This window comes from Ursus arctos, chromosome X (assembly GCF_023065955.2).
Source record: "Ursus arctos isolate Adak ecotype North America chromosome X, UrsArc2.0, whole genome shotgun sequence".
Lineage (NCBI taxonomy): Eukaryota > Metazoa > Chordata > Mammalia > Carnivora > Ursidae > Ursus > Ursus arctos.
In genome coordinates, this window is record NC_079873.1 from 9,074,820 (window position 1) to 9,098,347 (window position 23,528).

The window sequence follows — 23,528 nt, forward strand, 5'->3', positions numbered from 1 at the left end:
GCTTGGAGAACCCGCTGCTGCGATGTACGGGCTCTTGAGTGCCACGCCGTGCTGCTCGGAGTCAGTCAGCTCAGATACAAATACACAATGACTTGGATCAGTGGGTGGCCATCTTGGGGTGAAATACCAATGCCTAGGCTTCATCCTCAGAGATTCTGACTCAAGTGGCTTGACCTCCATCCCAGGCATCTGGAGTTAGCAAGTTTCACCACGTGATTCCAACCTGCTGCGAGGCTCCACATTGGAAATCGGTGATTTGGGCTGTGGTTAGAAAACTTGAATATATATGGGAATCGCTTGGGGATCTTGACAAAATGCAGGTTTCACGTCATGCCAACAACCCAGTAGATTCCAGTGCTGTTGGATTTTCACACAATGACTAGTGTTCCCCAAACCCCATGGCTCCCATATAAAATACAGAATATCCGGTTGAATCTAGATGTGTTTTTTTTTTAAGATTTTATTTATTTATTTGACAGAGACAGCCAGCGAGAGAGGGAACACAAGCAGGGGGAGTGGGAGAGGAAGAAGCAGGCTCCCAGCGGAGGAGCCTGATGTGGGGCTCGATCCCACAACGCCGGGATCACGCCCTGAGCCGAAGGCAGGCGCTTAACCGCTGTGCCACCCCGGCGCCCCAAGATGTTTTTTTTTTTTTAATCAATATTTCCCAAAATTGCATGGGTCATACTTACACTAAAAATCATTCATTGCGTATTTGAAATTTCAGCTGACATGGGCATTCTTGTTTTCCTTTGTTTCCTTTGGATTGGTAAACCTAGCAATCCTCCAGAAGAGAATTATGGGAACTGCTTGTTTCAGCACACACGTGCACTCATTCTCTCACTCATAGATGCCTAGTTCTAACGCAGAGCTGCTAAATCATAATTTCTAGGATTTGTTTATCTTTATACTTATCAAGCAATGTGAGGTGATTCTTACCAGCTAAATTTGGGAAATAGATCAACCCTTAACTCATGACTACTTGTAATCCCCCTGTCACTCCCACAGACCCATTAGGAGGGTGTACTTTGATTTGAGTTTAGTCAGGGAGGTGAGGGTTCTTCTTAGCACATCATGGACTCAGTGAGAGTAGTATTTGGTTCCACTACTAGGTGAGGATAAATCTTAAGAATTTTGGGCTATGATATTTTTGATGGATAAGCTGTCTTCTTTGATTGTGGAAGAGAATCTGAGAATTCAGTTATTTGAGGGGCTAATGTAGAGTTTGCAGATAAAACATAGGATGTCTAGTCAAATTTGAATTTCACATAAATGACGAATCCATTTTTTAGTATATGTAACCCCCAAATATTATGTGAGATCTTCTGATGCAAAAAAAAATTGTTTATATGAAATTCACATTGAACGTGATGTCCTGTATTTACAGTTGGCAAATCTGGCAACCCTAGGCTGGAGAACATTCTTGAAATGATCTCAGTGGGGCCAACCTGCTTACCATCCTCAGTCACGCTGGCTCCTGAGCAGCACTGCAGGTTTCGACTTACGGAATAGTCTTTGTGCTCCACAGAAGTGGTCAAGAGCACCATCGAGGCTAATAGGAACTTGGACAAGAAAAATAAGACCTCCTTCAAAGCAGAGAAATAACAAAAGGTGTCAGTCTTTGGGAAGACCGCCCAGGATCTCTGAAAGGACTCTTTGGGAGATTGGGGAAAATAAAGAGCATGTATCTCACACTGGGACCCAGAGCCAGTATTTTTTCCAAACACGAGGAGTTCTGCACAGAACTGTGTCAGCGTAGATAGAATAGCTGCAGCAGAAGCCTCTGATAACAAACCAGTTAGCGAACGCTACTTTTATAAGCACCGGCCTGTCTACTGCTCTGCAGGATGCTAACTCTTTGCATTTCTGGTGGAAGAGACTATGTCTTTCGGCACTTCTGGGATGGGCACATGGGCAAGTGGTGGAGGCTTTGGTGAACACACAGAGGGTGGAGCCAGGAAAGGAGGTCCCCAGGAAAGGGAGAGCAAGCAGTCAGCTTAAGAGGCTACATATTGTTGGGAGGACCTCCAGCAATCCCACTCATAAAAGCAGGAGCCAAATCCTTCCATAATTATGACCCTTGTCCTTGATTTTTGTTAAGACTCTTATGTTTAGATACTTATGGTGTTCTTTTTTTGTTCTTTGTGCGTTTTAATTTGCTAAGTTGTACTAATTCCTTTCCAACCCATGTATTCTTTTTTTTTTTTTTTTAGATTTTATTTATCCATTCGACGGAGAAGGCATGCAGGGGAGGGGGGGAGGGAGGGAGAGAGAGAGCGAGCGAACGCACCAGCAGGGAGAGCAGCGAGCAGAGGGAGAAGCAGGCTCCCTGCTGAGCAAGAAGCCCGATGCGGGACTCGATCCCAGGACCCTGGGATCACGACCTGAGCTGAAGGCTGACGCTCAACCCACTGAGCCACCGAGGCACCCCCCAACCCATATATTCTATGTCAACATGTTAATGGAAATATAGACATATCTGATTTTAATTTTTCATTTTTTTAATATCAGCTGATGTCCTTGAACTGAAGTAACTAAATTAGCATTTGTAAATTTCTCTAGTAATAGCACTTCATTGCGTGTTTTATGACCTAAGTCTTCATCGGAAAACATTTTCATGAACTGTTGTTTCCTGCTTTCTGAACATACCGTACAGGACAAAATGTACTTTATGATAAAATTCAGGCCCACCAGTACCGTATTTTACATGTTAATTACATTACGAAGCCTCTTCTGGTGATTTAGATGTTGGTGGCTGTGGCCAATGAAAGAGAAGAATACCTAAAAGAAGAGACAGTTTGGTTTTAGTAAGTTAGCTCTCTGTGGCGACGATTAACATGCTGATACAGAATGTTATATATACTTGAAATGATCTCAGTTATATATACTATATAACTGAGTATATATACTATATACTTGAAATGATCTCAGTTATATATACTATAAACACTTGCATTCTCTCCATGAACAATCTTTCACTGGCGTATTCCTTGTGTTACCTCTGATTGTACTGTTGCTTTTGGAAAACATTTTAATAACGGGATGTGGTGTGATCATCTGACTAAGGGCTTGTGCTCTTGGTCCAACCTTAGAAGGCTCTCCAGATGTGTTCTCTGCTACTTAGGAGAAATTGGTATGGTTTTCTTTGGGTTTTTTTTTTTCCATGGGATGGCAAATTCATGTGTTCTCTGTAGGGAAGAAGCCCTTTTTATAAAACGCCCAGAGGAAACTGCCCCTGCTGACTTTCGCTCAAGGAAGAGGAACAGAAACTGTTGCCTTGTCTTTTATTTTAATAGCCCGGGGGCAAGAACAAATCCTCTGGTGAGATTTTAAATTTGCCAGACCAGATTAGGTTCGTGAACTTTGCTCACCACACTTCATGAAGGCTGTGGGAAACCTGAAAGGAAGTTTAAAGAACAGCAACAGAGGTGGTTTAAATTATGCACGATGCTTCCCATCTAGAAGTCTTACGGGACATGGGCTTGTTTCACCTGCAGAGAGGTGTTGGGTTATGATCAGATGTGTGCGTTGGGTGTGAGGTGGGGGTGAGTTACCCTGTGTTCTGGGAGATTCGGAGATGCCTCGTTTCAGAGAAGCTGACGCCCTGTCTTTAATGCTTGCTGCAGGGGGACTGCTGGCTTTGGGCAGCAGCCCACACAGAGTTATGCACATTGTGTGTGTGGTCCCCGGTGCGCTGTCATAGGCTCCCAGGTGCTCTACTCAGATGCTGAGCGCGAGGCCCTGGAAATGTGAGCACCACACGTCGTTTGGACCCCAGTTTGCAATCTGCAAGTGCCTGGAAGATCTCCCAGGCCATCCAGAAATTAACGTGGGGTGGGTGGACCAAACGATGAAGGATGTTGGCTGATCCAAAAAACAGCACTTGATATTTCCTCTTGTGATTTTGCTCTGAAGCAATTTTCAGTGTTGGTGAGCAAACGGTAGAAGTTCTGGAGGTCGTTGGTGGCAGAGGAGTGGCCAGGACTCGGCAATGCTCCAGAAGCTGGGCTTTGGCCTCTTGTTGGAGATTGTGACCGTGCCGTCCTGCCTTTCACAGTTGCTTGTCACATGAACACCTTTCCTCTTGCTCGTGGCAATGCAGGCTTCTAGAAAATTCTCCATAGCCTACCCTTCCCTTTTGCTGATGATTGAAATTCAAGGTTTGAATTGAACGTGTAAAAGCTAATGTCTGGATTTTCTCTGCAACTTAAATGGAAAGTTTGTCTCTGGCTTATATCTCACTTTGACAGGAACTTGGTTAATACGACTGGAAATTTTGTGCTTGGGTTAGTGGAGGCCGGGAAATTGTGGCTTCAGGTTATTTGCTTCATATCCATAAAAACAGCGTTTACATACGTGTCTTGATATTCCGTGCGATATCTGTTTATCTGCCACACTTCCTAATGTCTGGTATCGGGAGGCATAGTGTAATGGAATGAGTGCAAAAATTTTGTTCAAAATGGATAATGTGTCCTTAAGAGTGTTACTTAATCTTTCTGAGTCATTCGTTGTTTCCTCATCTGTAAAATGGAATACGTGTAATGGAATATATGTACTTACCTCACGGGGTGTCTGTGAGAAAGGAGGGAAGATAGTGTGAGGAGAACCTGTCATTAAATCACTCGTTATATTTATTCATTTAATCAGCTGAGGATCTAGCCCACAGTTGACAGGAGCGAATCCCATGCTCCTTCTGGAGTTTGTCTCAGAAGAAATGTTCAGGTGTCAGGTGTAATGATGCTTTTCTTTTTCTCTCTCTCTCTTTTTTTTTTTCCAGCCACAGGACGAAGTCTACTGGCTGGCCACCTCCCTCGGGCACCTGGGGCTTGAACCAGGTGCCACCCTATGGATGGGAGATGAGTGCGAACCGGGATGGCCGAGACTGCTTCATCAAGTAGGTAGAACTGATGGCTTGAACTGTAAAATCTTCTACCTGTTCTTTGTCTCTACTTTCAGCCTTGACTCCGAGAATTAACATGCCTACATTTGGGACTTGTAGACATTTGGAGGCCATCAGTCCAGCTGCTTAATCTCCAGTGTCTTCTACGTCTTGTGACATGCAGTTGCTTCATAGTTAGCCACATGCCATGTTAGGCCGATAATTCTTGCTACAGTAAGGTCATTCTGGGAAAGAGCAAAAGGATTCAATAGTGAATCCAAAGCCAGTTGTACCCACTGTTCGAGGCTAGAACTAAATTTGACATGGAGGAGTATCATTTCAGTTGCTTTGTGGAATTGGTCAAGACAGCAGTGTTACTTGGTCATTCGTAATGTAAAACATGAGCTAACAGAATTATATGGGCTCCTTTCACTGACACTGGCTAAGATTTTGGACTTTTGTGCTGCTTTTCGTTTTTTTAAATGGGTTAAAATGTATATAGCAGAAAGGTAAATTTTTTTAACATTTTGGGGTGTACAATTCTGTGACATTTAAGTACATTCAGAACATTGTACAACCATTAACCAATATCCATTTCTAGAACTTTATCATCATGCCCAACAGAAACTCTGTACCCATTAAAAAATAACTTCCCGTTCCCCGTCCTCCCTCTGGTTAGCTCTGTTTCATTTCTGTCTCTATGAATCTGCCTATTGTAGATATCTCAAATAAGTGCAATTAGTAAGTACTTGTTCTTCTGTGCATAGCTCGTTTCACTTAGCATAAGGTCCTCAACGTTGATCCGTGGCGTGGTATATGTAATAATTTCGTTCCTCTTTAAGGCTGAATAGTGTTCCATTGTACATAATCCATTTTATGGATAGCCCTCGTTTGTTTAACCGTTCATCTGTCAGTGGAAATGGAGGTTGTCTGGCTCCTTTCGGATCTTATGAATAATGCTGCTGTGACCAGTGCTCTATGAGTATCTGTATGGGTGGCTGCTTGCAATTCTTGTGGGTATATACCTAGCAGTGTGATCATTGGATCATAAGATAATTCCATGTTTACCTTTTGGAGGAACCACCAATGAGTTTTGGAGAAATCAGTGGCTGTAGTTCTCTGGTTTTTTGCAATTATATGAGATGAGTCTTCCTACGCATTTATCAAAAAACAAGGGTCCACCCTGCTTTCTTTTACCACCTCTGTGGAATATTCTTAAGTATGAGAATTTTTGAAATAAATTGCAGATCAGTAAGCATGTTTGATCCTAACCTAATCCAGTTGAGTTGACATTGGATGCCACGGGAAGCATTTTTCAGACTACAGGCTGCATTTTTTTGTTCTCGTCAATTTGACTGTGGACTGATAAGCAGACAAGGTGACTGTGAGGTGGGGGATCATGTTTATAAAGATAAAAATCTTTCAAGATTGTTTTTGGGGATTTGGTCGTTGCACGGCCCGGCACCTCTGGGTGATTGTGGTAAGCTATCTATGCGAAAAACATGAATGTTGTGGCCAGATTTCCAGTCTTTGTGCCCAACTCTCTCCTCTTTCTTGCATTTCCCGCCAAGGGGAGAGCAGCTTTCTCTAGCGTACAGTTTGCTCCTGAGGGCCTGGCCCTCTGGGAGGTTTCAAGGTGCCCGTGAACCTGACCCACTACAGGGAGCCTGTGGGCAGTGGTCCTCTGGCTCTTCAAGGCTTTCTTGAGGTCGTGCTACCATAGAAACTACACTGGAATTAGCCGTGGGAGTAGACTCTCCCAGAAAGCACAAAGACTGGAAGAAAGACCAACAATTTTGCTTCTACACTTGATTCTGAGTTGTTCATTTCGTACAGTTTACCCGAGCGCTTTATAATATGACAAAAGATGGTATTTTGTCATATTACATTGTGCTATTTTGTAACCTCGTTATGAATTCATGTAATTGTGTCAGTTGAGGTGGCCTAGATGCTTTGACTCAAAACAATAAGAATTTCTGCCAAAGAAATGTACTTTCTAAAAGATTCAGATTATAAATTTATGGAGGTGTATCTTAGACTTTTCCAAGGAAAATTCATTTTTCTTTTTCCTGGATGGATTTGGGCTCCTGTGCTTTCCAAACCAGTTGATCGATAGATAGAAACACGAACCAGGGCCTGTTGGTTGTAGATGCCAGGAATCCCAGCTAGCTCTCGCCACATGCATTTCCCTTTGTGTCCTTGACATTTTTAAGGGCAAGCCCATGTGTGAATGTAACATTTACCCTGGGCTACTGCCAGCTGTTAAAACTTGTAAGAGTAAATCAGCAACTTCATAGAGAAACCTGCACTGATTACTAAATAGTAACATTAAAAACCAATGTCACCAGTGTCACTTTTCCCAATCTGTAAGGCGTTTGTTTTTCGTTGTTGTTTTTTTTTTTTAAGATTTTATTTATTTATTTATTTATTTATTTATTTATTTATTCATTCATTCATTTATTTGAGAGAGACAGCGTATGCGTGCTCTTGCGCCCAAACTGGGAGAGGGGTGGAGGGAGCCGGGGAGAATCTCAAGCAGACTCCCTGCTGAGTCCAGAGCCCAGCACCAGGCTCCGTCACAGGACCCCGAGATCATGACCTGAGCAGAAATCAAGAGGAGGCCTCTCGACCTACTGAGCCACCCAGATGCCCCTAAATCTGTAGGGGTTTTTTTTTACTGGAAGTTTCCACTGCTCTCTCAGACTCATTGTTTTCAGATAGGAAGAACAGTTACTGATTTCAAAAGTGTTTGTTGTTTATCACTAGTGGGTTTTATAAATGAGAATCCTTCTGATGGGGTTTTTTTCTTATCTACTGAGTACTCTCCATTACAAAGAAATACTCTAATGACTCAAGTTTCTGTCGAGCTCTGGTTTGCAGTGTGGAGTATATCCCTACTCATTAGTTTTATAAGTTAAAAGAACAATTCGAAAATTAAGCTGTGACTAGTAATTAGCACCTTTGCATTTAGTTCTCACTCTTTTACATATTCTCTTTGAAAGATGTTAGATGTCTTCTTTTTTTATCTTGTCTTAGGATCCAAATTATATCCCAAATCAGACAATTGGTTTTGATGGTGGTACAACCACTTTCAAGTTATTAATGAAGCTATGGGAAGATCCAGGCTTCCCATGTTCAAAGTTAGAGTCTTCTAGCTCAATAATGAGCTAATTCTATCTCGATGAGCCCTTCAGAACACAGCCCACGGTAGTTAAATATGTTCAAATTTCATGTTCCTTTTCCCATCCCCAACTATTTAGGGTAGAACCAATACCTTATATTTTATAAAAAGCTGGTAATGCATAGGGTTAAAAAAGTTTTAATGCCATTGTGCACCTATTAATGTGCATATGTATAGTATTATATAGACAATAGACTACTGGTTATCAATGTTTGTTGCATTCTGAAATATGTTCAGGAATAGTAAAAAAATCCTGATGTTGTCTTAGTCTGTTTGGGGTTTATAATAAGCCATGAAAGAGTGGGTGGCTGAAATACAGAAGTTTATTTCTCACAGTTCTAGAGTCTGAGAAATCAAAGACCAGTGTGCCAGCAAGGCCGACTTCTTGGTGAGGGCCCTCTTGTTGGCTGGAGATAGTTGCCTTTTCTCTGTACCCTGACATGACACAGAGAGAGGGATCATATCTCTATGTCTCTTCTTAGAAGTTCCCTAATTTTATCATGCGGGCTCTACCCTCATGACTTAATTACCCCCCAATTGCTTTACCTCCAAATGCCATCATATTGGGGATTAGGGTTTCAACAAATGGATTTTAGAGGAACATAAACATTCAGTGCATACCCTGGCTCTTGGGTAGAGCCAAGAAGTAGTTTCAAGTGATTCTCTGCACAGGACTGATGGCTGTTCTGTAACATTTTCCCATATATGACCTTATGTAATTGATGAATATTAATCCCATTTCCAGATGAGAAAAGCGAGACTCAGACTCATGAATTGGCTTTCCAGATGTTTACACGTGTACCTAGTCACAACACATTGTATATTCTAATATACCAAACTCTGCATTAGAAAAGGACAGCTTTTGTTTCTCTTGTCAGAAAAATACGAAATACATTTGTTTGAGCAACAGAGAATATTGTTTATGAAACATGGGAGATGTAGACGAAGAGATTGTTGGTTTCTTATTATTACCATGTAAGCAGGATAAGTGAGAGACTTGGACAGGAAGAGAGAAACTTGAACGGAAGGAATGACTCTCAGTAAAGAGTGTCCTTTTAAGAAATGGGTGAGGGGCGCCTGGGTAGCGCAGTCGTTAAGCGTCTGCCTTCGGCTCAGGGCGTGAGCCTGGCGTTCCTGGATCGAGTCCCACATCGGGCTCCTCGGCTAGGAGCCTGCTTCTTCCTCTCCTATTCCCCCTGCTTGTGTTCCCTCTCTCACTGGCTGTCTCTCTGTCACATAAATAAATAAAAAATCTTTAAAAAAAAAGAAAAGAAAAGAAATGGGTGAGAGAGGGAGAAATGGAAGGAAAGAGAGAGTAAGAACTATAGAGAGTTAGATGCACTCTGCGATGTTTGCTTTAAGAACAGCTTCAATAAGTAACTGGTGTCGGGGTGGTTGTGGCTCTAGATGCATAAAGCTTAGATATAGTTGTAGGTAGAAACAGAGATGTTAACATAGCTCTTGATCAGATACAGATGTATAGAGGTACCGCCGTAGTTGTGGATAGAGTTATAAGTGGATATAGCGTGTATCTACAGACGATCCGTATGTGTGCATAGGAGAAGTGCAGATCGAGGTGTATAACCCTGTGTGCCCAGCAGCGTCCTGGTTTATGAGTATTGTTCTGACATAATTACGGACGGCACCTCCTTTTGCTCTTAATTTGATCTGATTTAGATAAAGCAAGTTTCGAAAATTCTTGTGAGACCAAAGATTTCATTAAACCTTGACAAGTGACCTGGGAGGTAGTGAGCTACATTGAGGGATCTACGTTTTGGGGAAAAGGTGAGGTTCCCCAGAACTGGGATTGCCGCATCCTCTGTATAGTCAGACTAGCATTTCTTCCACATCATCGGACTATAAAGCCTTGGTTGTTCTGGCTTTGTAATGGAGTCTAATGTATGCTAAGTCCTGTATATTCCATAGCCTTAATCACCAACCTTGCAATCACGCAGCCCTACCTGTTCACCTCCACCTTTCCCTGGCTTACCCTCCCCATTCAGCATCTTCAGAAATGGCCCATCCGCCTGGTCATCTGGTCATGTGCTTCCTTTAAAACCACTCCTTGACCCACCGAACACACATCCACCAAACATTTATTGAACACTAGTATATCCTGAAGATACCAAGATTGGTAAGACAGTATCTTACCTTCCATGATCTTAGTGTAGGATGGAAACGATAGGCCTGCCGTCATTCTCAACCGTGCAAGGTCTGCTTAACCTCCTTAGAGACCTATAATACATGTCACAGAGAGTAGGAAGCACTGTATGTTCCTAATATCCCATGTTTTCATTAAAGAGAGTAAAAACTCTCTTGTTGGACTGTGCAGATGGGGAGGATTACTACCAAAAAAAAATGTCCTTCATAAATTTTGAACTTTGGCTTTTGAAGATTGAAAGGAAAATTAAAACGTGGTCAAAATTAATATTAGAACACTCGTTGGCAAGATAGATGTTTATGAAGAGCCAGCCCAGTTGGAGTCTGGGGATAGCAATCAGGGGTGGAAAAGGAGACTGGAGGGTCATTGCAAAAATACATGTCCTGATTTTTCAAGTTCTACATTTGAGAGGCTTGGTTTTGTTTTTTTTTTCTTCTTCTTCTTCTTCTTCTTCTTCTTCTTCTTCTTTTTTTTTTGTCCTCTTCTTTTTCGGCCCATTGGATTTCTGGCTACCTTCCCCCTGTAAGCCTACAAAAAGCAGCCCTGCATGCTTATTGGACAAGACACACTGTTCTATTACTCTGCCAGCAATTCCCATGGTGGGCAATTAAACCGAGTCACTACCTTCTGAACGCAAGAGAGTTCAATCCCAAAACCTGAAGAGCAGAGATTCGTAATGAGATGTGGAAACTTCCACTTTGTTCTCCAGGATGGACATTGCCCATCGTGGGAGAAGTTTAGCCATTCCCATCTGCCAGTCAGTTCAGTGGTTGGTGTGAAATGTATTTTTGACTTATCCGGCTCCAGGAAAGAATCATCTGAGGAAATGCAAGCAGCTTATGTGTCCCACCTCCCAGTTTTGTTAACCACAAGCAGAATTGTCAAGTCACTGTGATAGGAGTCTGTCATCATGGGAAATAGAAATAGCTTCATCCTTGTTCGATCCCTGGAGTAGCTCCCTTGGGCTTTACCTAGTACGTCCCGAGAGGGCAGAAGCAACTGATCGTCCTCAAGCACTGTATGGTGCTTTTAAGGTTATTCTTGGGGCTCTTTTCCCTTAATTTTTACCCCAAGAGTTCAGAAGAGAGTCTGGCTCATATTCTGTGGATAAGTCCCTTTGTTTGTCCTCTTTCATGAGTTCTTTTAATCTTTTCCTTTTCTAAAAATTTAACGTTGTAAAGTTGAATTTGGATATTTTGGTAGCACCCACCATCCCCCGTATTATTTTCACATTTGAAGTGGACATTAATTTCCTCTACTTCATTAATCCGACATTACTAATGGCTGTCCAACAAAGGACAAAAGGATCTTACCCTTTGCTTCTGGGAAAGAAATGCAAAAGTTTTTTGTGGAAATTGAAAGGTATGCCAAGGATGGAAATAGGAGAGATTTATTTGAGTTGGGTTGCTATATTATTTTGTGACTTTTTAACTGTTCAAAGAGTTACAAATTGGCATTATGTTAGAAAAGAGGCCATTCGCCTCATTTTCTTGTGTTTGTGATGCAGAATTCTTAAATAAAACATATTGCTTCCAAGTATACGCGATGAATTCTTCTTAAAATGTAAATAATTGCCTCGTGGCAAAAGCAAATGCCATTGAGTTAAATGAGTTCCTGAGGAGCCCAGGCAGCCATTTAAGGGAGAGAGGTATATTATAATTTTGGAATTGGAAGAACAAAGTAAAAGCGATAATATCATTACATGCAATGAAAGGTAATTATGTCCTGTCAATGCACAAACTTCCCTGGCTGAACATTAGCGGCTGTTTATTCCCTTCATTGGAGCAGATTTGTTTTCTTTCGAATCTGACAAAGCACCTATCTGCTGAGTTAATAATTACTGCTCCCAGCTGGAAGGTAAGTCTGCAGGGTTGATGGAAGGGCTTTGAAAAGTAAGGCTTCAAAATGACTCTATCATTCCTGCTCTAACTTGGCATATGGCAGAAAGGGCTGGGCTCCGCAGCCTTCCCCTGTATCAGAGTCTGTTTCCGACTTCTTGTGCATTCGTTCTCGAAATGTTGCTGCTTTACTTAGTCTGTCCATCTCTCTTGCATAAATCCCTCAAAGTCCTGGCTCTTTTGTCCAGGAAGCCAACGTCACTGAAGGTTTTGTAATTATCTGAATTTCCTTGGGCCACTTACCGACAAAGAGTTGGGACATGCGCGTCAAACAGAGCTGCGAACAGTAGGTTAGGTGGTGATCAGCAGAGGTTCTGTCTTCTCTTTATTAGTATTATTTTTATTTATCTATTTATTTATTTTGCAGCCTCTAGGCATGTACGCGAAGTGGGTCGCAAAAGTCAGTCAGGATCACGGGGACAGCCAAACTGTGAAAAGCAGAAGCACCTGGGTGACCAGGTTTCTGTCACAGCCTGTAATTGAAATACTAGCTTGAGGCTGCTACCACCTCTTGATTCTTTTGAGTGGCCTTTGGAGCCCTTCTTTCCGGCTTGTGCCAACCCTTGCAGAGAGCAATTTTGATGTCCTCACCTAAGGCTGGGGCACAGGCAGGAAATTCCGGCCGGTGCCAAATGCCAGCTGGCGGGTATGGGTGTTCTTGCCAAATAAATCGGCTGAACTAAAGAGGACATGGTATCACGTTTGTGGCAGGTGTCTTTTCATGATTGTCTGTGCCGCTGCATCAGAGGAGAGGAGGGCTGGATATACAGTGTCCTGCCGGGGCCCCCCGGGGGTCGGAAACCGTGCTCCCTGCCAAGCCCTTGTCCTCCATTGCCTCTCAAAGCCTGAATAAAACCTCGTTAGCCATGGCCGTTTTCTGGAGAGGACTCTCTGCCATTGCAAAGCTGATGGGAAGTGGCATTACTTCGCTGGGCCGGCGGACACCAGATCAGCCTGGGCGGTGAGTAGGCATGTCACTCCGTTGTTTTCTCGGAGTGTGCTGCTCAGCTGTTCCAGGAGCTCGAGGTCGGCGATAGCGGCTCGGATTGTGATGGCCGGGAGAGACTTTCTGAGAAGACGAGTTGATCTTAAAGGGTGCTGGTCAGTACACGGGGTCAACCGCATAATGGTCCGCAGCCATTGCAAAATGAAAACAAGAGTCCCCTTCCTCAAAGAGCGAGATCAGCGTACTAATATCTACAGGGTTTGCCTTTCTTTTGTGGTCTGTCAATAGTTCATAATTTTTTATTTGCCATTTATCACCATTCTCATTCAGTTAAAGTGAAATGTTTTAATTTATTAGCATGACTATTGCTGCTGACCCTTCTACGGTGCAAAGGGAGCTTTATATGCAGATAGTCAGAGCTTTTCACTCACGTGCACAATCAGTGAAATTACACCATTTGTACTTCGTAGCTTATACATTTACACATATTTCATTCCAACGGAAAAAGTCGAAATGGTACATGAAATCAGTTGAACAGTTTTTATTTTACTTCTCAGTGTGAGGACACTCTACCAAAGCTCCCTACTTTTGGCTTGCTGTCGAGCATAGTAAAATTGAAAGGAAAAGGTCCTACCTCTCCCTTTCCTTCTCTGTCATCATTTTCAGTGGGTTGATGGCCAATACAGGGAAAGAAGACAAGTCGGAAAGGATGTGACAGGATTGCTTGTTCACTCGTGTTTCTTAGAAGACTATAACTGCTAAAGACTGATTAACCTTCAGCCTTCACCTCCCAATCTCACCTCTTGATTTTTTTCTTATAATTTTTTTCATGTGGCATTCTCAATAAAGGCCTAGCAAAGGGGACAGATTGCTTCTAGCTCTTGACTCCCTCAGAAAGTCATCTCTTTGCCCTGTTGTGGATGGGTTTTCTCACCAAAAGATACACACTTTTCTTTCTCCACCCTTCGCCTTTATTTCTGTAGGCCAAGTCAGCAAACCTTTTCTGTACGAGGTCACATAGTAGATACTCTAGGCTTTAGAAGTAACGTGGTCTCTGTCACAGCTCAAAGCAACGCAACTCTGCCATTGTAGTGTGAATGCAGCCATAGGAAATACGTAAATAAACGGATGTGCTTGTATTCTAATAAAACTTTATTTACAGCAAGAAACTGGAGGCCACCTTTGTCCTATAAGGTATAATTGGTTTCCAAACCTTACTCTAGAATATCTTGCATTTGACTCCATTCTTGTATTTCTTACGCACCCTCTGATAAATTTATAAAACCCTCGCATGAAATGGGAAGCTGTCAGTTTATGTATGACGGCAGTGATGGCAGACATTGGTAAGGTGACTTTTTTGAGGTTGTACTATGAGTAATGCAAACTTCTGTGGTGTGTCTACTTCCAACAGGAACTTCTTGCACAGCTCTAACAATCATTACCTACGTCTAAAGAGTGTTGTAGGGTTAACGTCATCAAAATTCAACAGAGAAGTAAAACCTTCACTGTGAGAATGTCATGACTCCCCCCTTCCTTGTGATGGGGACTGAGGGAGAGGAGTCTGCTGATGACAGGGTTTGCAGCTGCTCCTGCCACCACCCAGCACCTTTGTGGGAGGGGTTGAAGGGGAAGCAACAATAGCAACATAAAACTCAGTCACAATGGAATGCCAAATGCAAGTGCAAATAATTATTAGGGATGTGAAAATTACATAGCAACTTGTTGTCACCAGTGGTCTACAGAGAAACAGCCCCATTGTACTTTGAAAAAGTTAATTGTCCATAGTGTTTTTGAAGTAATACTGCTTATTTTACTTGAGGAATTTTATAAAGCTCCCAAATAAAAGTCCCCAATTCATTTCTGGTGATGTTCTGTTCTAAGATCTTCTCTTGGCTTTCGTGACACCACCCCCTTCTTTTTCTCCAAACTCACTGCTTCTCTTGTCTCCTCAGCTTGTTCTTATTTTTTAGTTCAGTGATTCAAGGGCTGTTTCCCACATTATTAAGCCTACATTTCTACTTAGATCTTACAAAAAATTAAATGGATTTATTAATTTCATTATGTTGATACCATTTAATTTCAGTCCAAAACTTCCTAGAAACTCATGACTGTTCCTCTACAGGAGATTAATCAGGGTTGGTTTTCACTGCCCAGAGTATTTTCTGGGCAATAGTAGATGGTTAATAGATATTTGCTCTAAAAATGTTTAAGTGTGTGTATATATGTGAATAAATGGATGGATGAATTAATGGGTACATGACTAGAACTATTTCTGAAGCATTATATTCAGTAAATTGTTAGAAAAAATGATGATCGATAAGTCAGTGACTTAATATAATCTCCTATTAACTTTCTGCCTTAGGAATTTCACTAACAGAATTTGAGCACATTGATAAAGCGTATATTTCCTAATAAAACCTTGAGACCTGGAAAAATCACCACATCCTTGTCACTGATTCATATCTTATTGTGCTTGTTTATCAGATATTCAAAATTCATAATGTAATAAAGGTGAATTTCTGGGGTAGTGTAATTACACTGTAAAGCACAGAAATTGGGTGGTAAAAGCTAAAAACTCTTGGGCTGAGATCCTAGCTCTTCTCCGTACTAGTCGTGTAATGGTGGGTTATCATTTGGACACTGTGGACCTGGCTTCACTTTTATCATTATAAAATAGTGTGTTTGAACCAGAAAACAGTATAATTTGGTAGTCTAGTGAGTTATAAGCAACGGAAAATTCTTAACAAACTTGGCTTTAACTATGAAACTAATTTTTTACTTTATGTCACTAAAAAGTGGTGATAAGACGCTCAGAGCCTAGAGGAGCCTAAGAAGGTAGGAGTACTAAGTGTGGTATAATATCCTGGATGGCATTCTAGAACAGATAAATGACATTAGGTGAAAACCTAAGGAAATCTGAATGAAATATGAACTTTAATTACTACTAATGTATGAGTATTGGTTCACTGATTGTGACAAATTTACCATGCTACCATAAGATGTTAACATTAGTCAAAACTGAGTGCCAGATGAATGGGAGCTCTGTAGTTTTCTATAACCGTACAAGTGTTCTCAAATAATTTGGATATAGGAAATACTCAAAGTGGCGGGATATCAGCAAGGTAACAGTCCAAGAAGCTTTATAATTTCACTCTCCCACACAGACACTGTGTTTCGGTATGGAGCAATGTACCTTTGTGAGCCAGTTAAGAAGTCATAGTACTCTAACCAATGTAAAACAAAGAAAGAATTCCAGTAACTGAGTTTGTTAAATTCTTGTGGGTTTGCATCCTTAGCCATATTCCTCCCCCTTTGTGACCGATCGTTGTGCGACCAGGAAGATATCTCCTGCACCAAGATTCTTGTTCAGGACACAAACAGTAGAGCATATCATGCACCCAATGTTCTAGCTAGTTTGGGGGCTCCCTCAGGGACTGTAATCTGTCTCACCTGACATGGAGTGCTGATTGGACTGACTGAAGCTGTTGTTTGGAAGCTGCTGACACCAGAAACTATCGCTATGGCATCTTATTAGAGCTCCACTTCAACAAAAGACCACGGGCTTCTGGAAGAAGGAGGAAAAAGCTGCCCACTGAATTTAAAATGACTAAAATCACACGCACAAATCCAGAGAAGAAAGATCCTCAGAGAATGTTTGAAGCATCCTAGGATCTCTGTCTGGGCTGATCAATGAAGTATTTCTCTACATAACACCAGCATATAAAGGCTGGAAGAGATTTTTTCTTTCTCTCTCTCTCTCTCAAATGCCCAAGTCTCAACAACAACAAAAAACTGTGGCATTCTAAGAAACGAGGCAGAGTGGGCCAAGCAAAGCAACAAAATTAAATGCTTGAAATGGACTCTAATGGAATAGACATCCATGTGCACGGCTTTGTTTCACATGTCAAAAGTCCAGTCATAAAAATGCTCAATGAGTTACACGAACACAGTAACTAAACGAAATAAGGAAAACAATGCATGAACAAAATGAGAATTTCAATAAGGAAATATAAGCTATTAAACTCCCCAAATGGAAATTCTGGGGTTGAAATGAAAGGTACGCTAGAGGAGTTTACAGCAGACTCTATAAGGCAGAAAAAAAACTGCGTGAAATTGAAGATAGGTCATTTGAAATGGTGGAGTCAAAGGAGCAAAAAGAAAAGCAGTAGGAAGAAAAATGAAGAGAGCCTTCGAGACTGTGGGACATGAATCAACATTTATATGCATTAGGGAAGGCCAAAAAGAGAAGAGGGCGTAAACATTATTTGAACAAGTAACAGTGGAAACTTCCCAAATATGAGGAAAGAAGTATACATAGTAATTGAAGAAACTAAACTCAAACAACGTAATTCGGGATAAATCCAAAAAGACACAGCCAGTCAGACGATAATCAAACTGTAAAAGTTGAAGCAAAGAGAAAATCTTAGACAGGAAGAGAAAAACAACTCATCACATAAAGGGAGTTTATATAAGGTGATGAGTGGATTTCTCTGCAAAATCATTGTAGACTGCAATGAGTGAGATGATATATTCAAATTGCTGAAATAAAAAATAATTTTCAACAAAGAATAATGTATCCAGGAAAACTGTCTTTCATAAATGAAGAAATTAACACATCCTAAGAAAAATTCTTTAAGAAACAGTAACAGGAATCCTTTAAGGTGAAAGGAAAGGGTGCTATGCCTTAAAGCAAAGTCAAATGAACTTATAAAGTTCTCTAATAAAGCTAAGTATATTGACATATACATAGCTTCTTCTATTAATAGAATCTCCTTGCATCAATTCAGTTTTAGCTCCTGTATAGAATTTAAATGATAAAAACATCGAAAAATAACACAAATCATGCAAATGAGTATACAATATTTAAAGATGTGATTTGTGACGTCAGTAACATAATGTGCCAGGGGAGGGTAGAACTTTCTGGGTTTTGTATGCAATTAAAATTAAGTGTGTTTGAAATAGAATGCTATAATATTACGGTGTTTTATGTAATTGTAATCATAGCCACAAAGAAATATAAAATAGAAGAAAAAGGGAATAAGAAGGGAATGAAAGCATGTCAGTACAGAAAAATCAATGAAACACAACGGAAGGTGGTAAGAGAGGGAAGGCTGGACAAAAAGATACAATTTAAGTAGCAATGGTGTGTCCTTTTTCTTTTTTAAGGTTTTATTTATTTGACAGAGAGAGAGAGAGCAAGCATGACCAGGGGAGCAGCAGGCAGAAGGAGAAGCAGGCTCCTGCTCAGCAGGGAGCCCAATGTGGGGCTCGATCCCAGGACCCTGGGATCATGACCCGAGCAGAAGGCAGATGCTTAAGGACTAAGCCACCCAACCGCCCCATAGTACGTCCTTCTATATCAGTAATTACTTGAGGTTCAAATAGATTCAACTCCCCCATCAAAACACATAGTAAGAAGGTATTTTAGAAACACAGAATCTGACTATATACCCTGTATAAACTCACTTTTGATTTCACAACAAAAAACGTGAAAGTAGGGGAAAAAATTACGTTTAATGATAACTAAAAGAGCCAAGGAGTGGCTATGCTAATATCAGACAAAATCAGTTTTATTTATTTATATTTTATTTTTTAGATTATTTATTTGTTTATTTATTTGAGAGAGAGAGCACATGAGCAGGGGGAGGGGCAGAGGGAGAAGCAGACTCCCCACTGAGCAGGGAGCCCCACTCGAGGCTGGATCTCAGGACCCCAGAAACTTGACCTGAGCTGAAGGCAGACACTTAACTGACTTAACACCCAGGTATCCCCCAAATCACTTTTAAATCAAAAATTCTTTCAAGAGACAAAGAACGATGTTATATTAGGATTAAATGACAATTCACTAAGAAGACATAGTCATTATAAATATTCATATAACAAACATACTAAGCTCCTAAGTATATAAAGCAAATATTGACAGAATTCAAGAAATATATAGTAACACAGTGATAAGCAGATACTTCCAATAGTCCACTTCAATTGTGGATAAAAGAGAAAGAAGGTGAATCAGGAAATAGACTAATTGCACCTAGAAGTCATATACAGAATACTCTACCAGATAACAGCACAATATACATTCTTCTCAAGGAACCTTTCCAACATCATCCAAGATAAATTACACGTTAGGCCCTAAGAGAAGTCTCAGCAAATTTTAAAGTGTGAAATTATTCAAAATCTCTTTTTGGATTCAACTGGAATAGAACTAGAAGTCAACAGAAGAAGGAAAAGTGGGAGACTAATGAATATGTAAAAATTAAGCAATGCATTTAACCTACCAATTGGTCAGAGAAAATGTATCAAGGGAAATTATAAGCTACCTTGTGAGAAATGAATATGAAAACCCAACATATTAAAATTTAGGAGATTTACTGAATTCAGACATAAGAGGGAAGTTAGAAGCTTCAAAATGTACAAAAGAAAACCTTCTGAAATCTACAAGCTACCTTTACACCTCAAGCTAGAAAAATGTGAACAAATTAATCCTACAGCTAGCAAAAGGAAGGAAGTAATAAAGATGAGTGCACAAATTAATGAAATGGAAAATTATAAAGCACGAGAAAAAATTCAATAAAACCAAAGTCGTGATTTTTTAAAACGATCAAAATCATTGGCAAGCTATTATCTTGTTTAAGAAAAAGGAGAGCAGCCTTCAGTATCTAAACTCTGAAATTAAAGAGATTTCATTAGAATCAGGGTCACAGAAATGAAAAGGAAAATTAGAGAATACTTTAAACAAATCTATGCCAACAAATTGGATAACAGAGGAAATGGGTAAATTCTTAGAAACACACAGCCTTACCAATACTGAATCATGAAGTAATCAAAAAATCTGAACAGAATAATTGCCAGTAAGGAGTTTGGATCGGTATTCGAAAACCTTTTAACAAATAGTCGAGGACTGGTTGGCTTCATTGGAGAGTGATACTAAATACTTCAAGAAGTAGCATCGATCCTCCTAAACTCTTCCAAATAATTGAATATGGGGTGGCACTTACAAGCTCTTTATGTGAGAGTCGCACTAACCTGATACAAAATCCTGACAAACACATGAAAAGAAAAATACAGACAAATATCCTTGATGAATATGGATCCCCAAATCCTCCAACAGAATATTAGCATTGTAAATTCAACAGCCCCTTAATACCTTTATAGACAATGAATTAGTGATATTTTTTCCTAGAATGCAAGGATGCTTCACCATATGGAATTCAAATAATGTGTAATACAGCACCTTCTGAGAATGAAGGGAAAATCGACATGATCATGTCAATGATTGAGGAAAAGCATATGACAGTATTCAACACCCTTTCATGATAGAAGCACTCAATAAGCTTTGAATAAAACAATTGACTTCCACATAATAAAGGCCATAGGTAAAAAGCCCACGTGTAACATCGCTCTCAGTGGTTAAAGCCTTAAAGGTTTTCCTCTATCACCAGGAACAAGAAAGCATGTCTGCTCTCAGTGCTTCTAGTCATCATCGTATTGGAAATCCCAGGCAGAACAATTGGCCAAGAGAAGAAATAAAAGCCTTCCAAATTGGAAAAAAGAAATAAAATTATCTCTGTTCAGATTACATGATGTCATATTGAGAAAATACTGAAGATTCTACACACAGAAAAAAAGAAACGTAAAAGAAGAAAAATAGTAATAAAGCTAGAACTAGTAACTATATTCATTAAAGTTGCATGATATGTAATCCACATAGAACAATCTGTTATGTTTTTATATCCTTTTAATGAACAATTGCATAAGGAAGTTAAAAAAATAATTCTATTTACAACTGCATCAAAAAACTATATTTTTAGAATGAACCTAACCAATTAGGTGAAAGGCATGTATGCTGTAATCTACAAAACATTGCAGAAAAAATTAAGGAAGACACAGATAAATGCAAAGATAACGTAGGGTCATCAGTTGGCATACATAATATTATTAAGATATCAGTAATACTCAAAGTGATCTACAGATTTAACTCAATCCCTATCAACATTCCCAAGGCCTTTTGTGCAGAAATAGAAAAATATCATCCTAGGGAAAATGGAAAAATATCCTAGGGGCGCTTAGCTGGCTCAGTCAGTAGAGCATGGGACTCTTGATCTCAGGGTCATGAGTTCAAACCCCAAGTAGGGCACAGAGATTACTGAAAAAACAAAAATATCCTAAAATCCATATATAATCTCAGTAAACCCTGAATAGTCAAAATTTTTCGAAAAGTAGTAGACAGCTGTAGTAATCAGTCTTCCTGATTTCAAAACTCATTATAAAGATAAAGGAATGAGAACAGTATGGTACTGGTATCAAAATAGGCTTATAAACCAATGGAATAGAAAGGAAATAAACCTTTGTGTATAGAGCTAAATGATTTTTGACAAGGGTGCCAAGATCACTCAATGGGGAAAGGATAGAATTCTACATACGGTGTTTAAAAAACTGGATATCCACATAGAAAATAATGAACTTTGAACCTGATCTTAAACCATATATAAACGTTAACTCAAAGTAAGTGAAAGACCTGAACTAAAGATGAAAAAGTATAAGTTTCCAGTATCTTGATAATGTTGGACTAGGCAATGATTTCTTAGATATGATGCCAAAAGCATAGAAAACAAAGGTTGAAAAATAGAGAAATTGGACTACGTCACACTTAAAATCTTTTGTGCATCAAATGACAGTAATAACAGAGTGAACAGATGACCTAAGGAATGGCAGGAAATATTTATAAATCAAGCAAAAAAGATTAATCAGTCAGCTTGGTAAATGGGCGAAGACTTAACATTTCTCCACGGATGATATACGAAGGGCCCAAATAATCATATTAAAATATGGTAAGTATCCCTACTAATTAGGAATATGAAAATCAAATGCACAATTAGTTATCACATTCATTAGGGTGATTATTATCAAGAAAACAAATATAAGAATTGTTGGCAAGGATGTGGAAAAAAAGGGAATCCATGTAAGTTGTTGCTAGTATTATAAAATGGTGCGACCACTATGGAATACAGTATATTGATTCCCTAAATACTTAAGAGTAGAAGTAATGTATGGTCCTAGCAATCCCACTTGTGGGTATATTTCCAAAAGAATTGAAAGCAGAGTCTCAAAGCTATTTTCAAACCCAAGTTAATCGCAACAGCCTTCCCATTAGTCAAGAAGCGCCAGCAACCCAAAAGTCCATCGATGGATGAATAGACGCACAAAATATGGTAAATACTTATAGTGATTTAATATGCAGCCTTTAAAATGAAGGAAATCCTGTGGCATGCTACAACATGAAAGAGCCTTGAGGAAATTAAGCTGTGTAAATTGAGCCAGTCTTAAAAGAAAAGATACTGTAAGATTCCGTTCGTAGATATATATAAGTCAAATAGTGTTTACTAGTGTCTGCGGTAAGAACAGAAAGTTGTTGTTTAGTAAGTATAAAGTGTTTGTTCTGAACAGTATCTCGATCCTGGAAATGTTTCACATGTAATTGTACACAACTCTAGTGAATTGTGCACTTTAAGATGCTGAAGAGGGAACATTTTATGATATGTGTTTTTCACCCTGATTAATATTATACACACACGCACGCACACACGCACGCGCGCACAAAGTACTGGTACCAGCTTCACAAGAGGTTTAAAGAGCACCCAGAGTCATCAGAGTGTTTTCCCCCGTCTCTGGATTCTCTCTCTTCTGCCTTCGCCCTCCAATTTCATACCCCATGAATGCAAGCCTTCCCATTCTTGCAGTCACCATCCACAAGAGAGATAAGCAGCCTCCCAGCGTTCCCAGCGAAACCCCCCATTTTGTACTGATCGAAATGGTGTAGGCCACATACCCCAACTTCCACGAATCACCGTGGTGGGACATACGGGAAATGTTGATTGACCTAAAACAAACAGGGCTTACCCTGAAAGTGCGAGTAAAATCAATCCTTGCCTTACCACTTGGGAGAGAGGTCGTTTTCACACCAGGCGTCAGCAAACTTTTGTATTGGGCTATATTACAAATATTTTTCCTTTGTGGGTCATATATGGTTTCCACTGCAGCTATTAATCTCTGCAATTGTAGCATGAGAACAGCCATAGACCTTAAATAAGGGACTGTGGCTGCATTCCAACAAAACTTTACAGATACGCAAACTTGGATTTCATATAATTTCATCTATCATGAAATGTCATACTTACTTTGTTTTTTCTTAACCATTTAAAAATGTAAAACCATCTTAGCTCACAGATGGCTGGTAGGATTTGGCCCACAGGCTGCAGTTTGCAGATTCCCTGTTCAAGATAATCTGTCCAAATGCCTTCTAGCTCTTGAAAGGAGGCATTCGTGTCTGAGTTGCAACGAGGCATTCGGAAGGTCATGCAATTTCTTTCTCTTTCCCCTTGTGTACTGAATTGTCATAATTCCTTGCTTGCCACAGGACCCTTTGCACATGCAGGACAGTGTACTGTTAAATATTGGAGATA

At 40.1% G+C, this 23,528-nt stretch overlaps 1 protein-coding gene across 1 annotated transcript in view; it reads left to right on the forward strand.

The window, feature by feature from the left end:
- Positions 1 to 23,528, forward strand: part of FRMPD4 (FERM and PDZ domain containing 4) — a 787,588-nt gene that overhangs the window by 587,910 nt on the left and 176,150 nt on the right. The window contains exon 4 of the mRNA XM_044391879.3: positions 4,778 to 4,894. Within this exon, the coding sequence (XP_044247814.1) occupies positions 4,778 to 4,894 (117 nt within the window). The remainder of the gene's footprint in view (positions 1 to 4,777; positions 4,895 to 23,528) is intronic.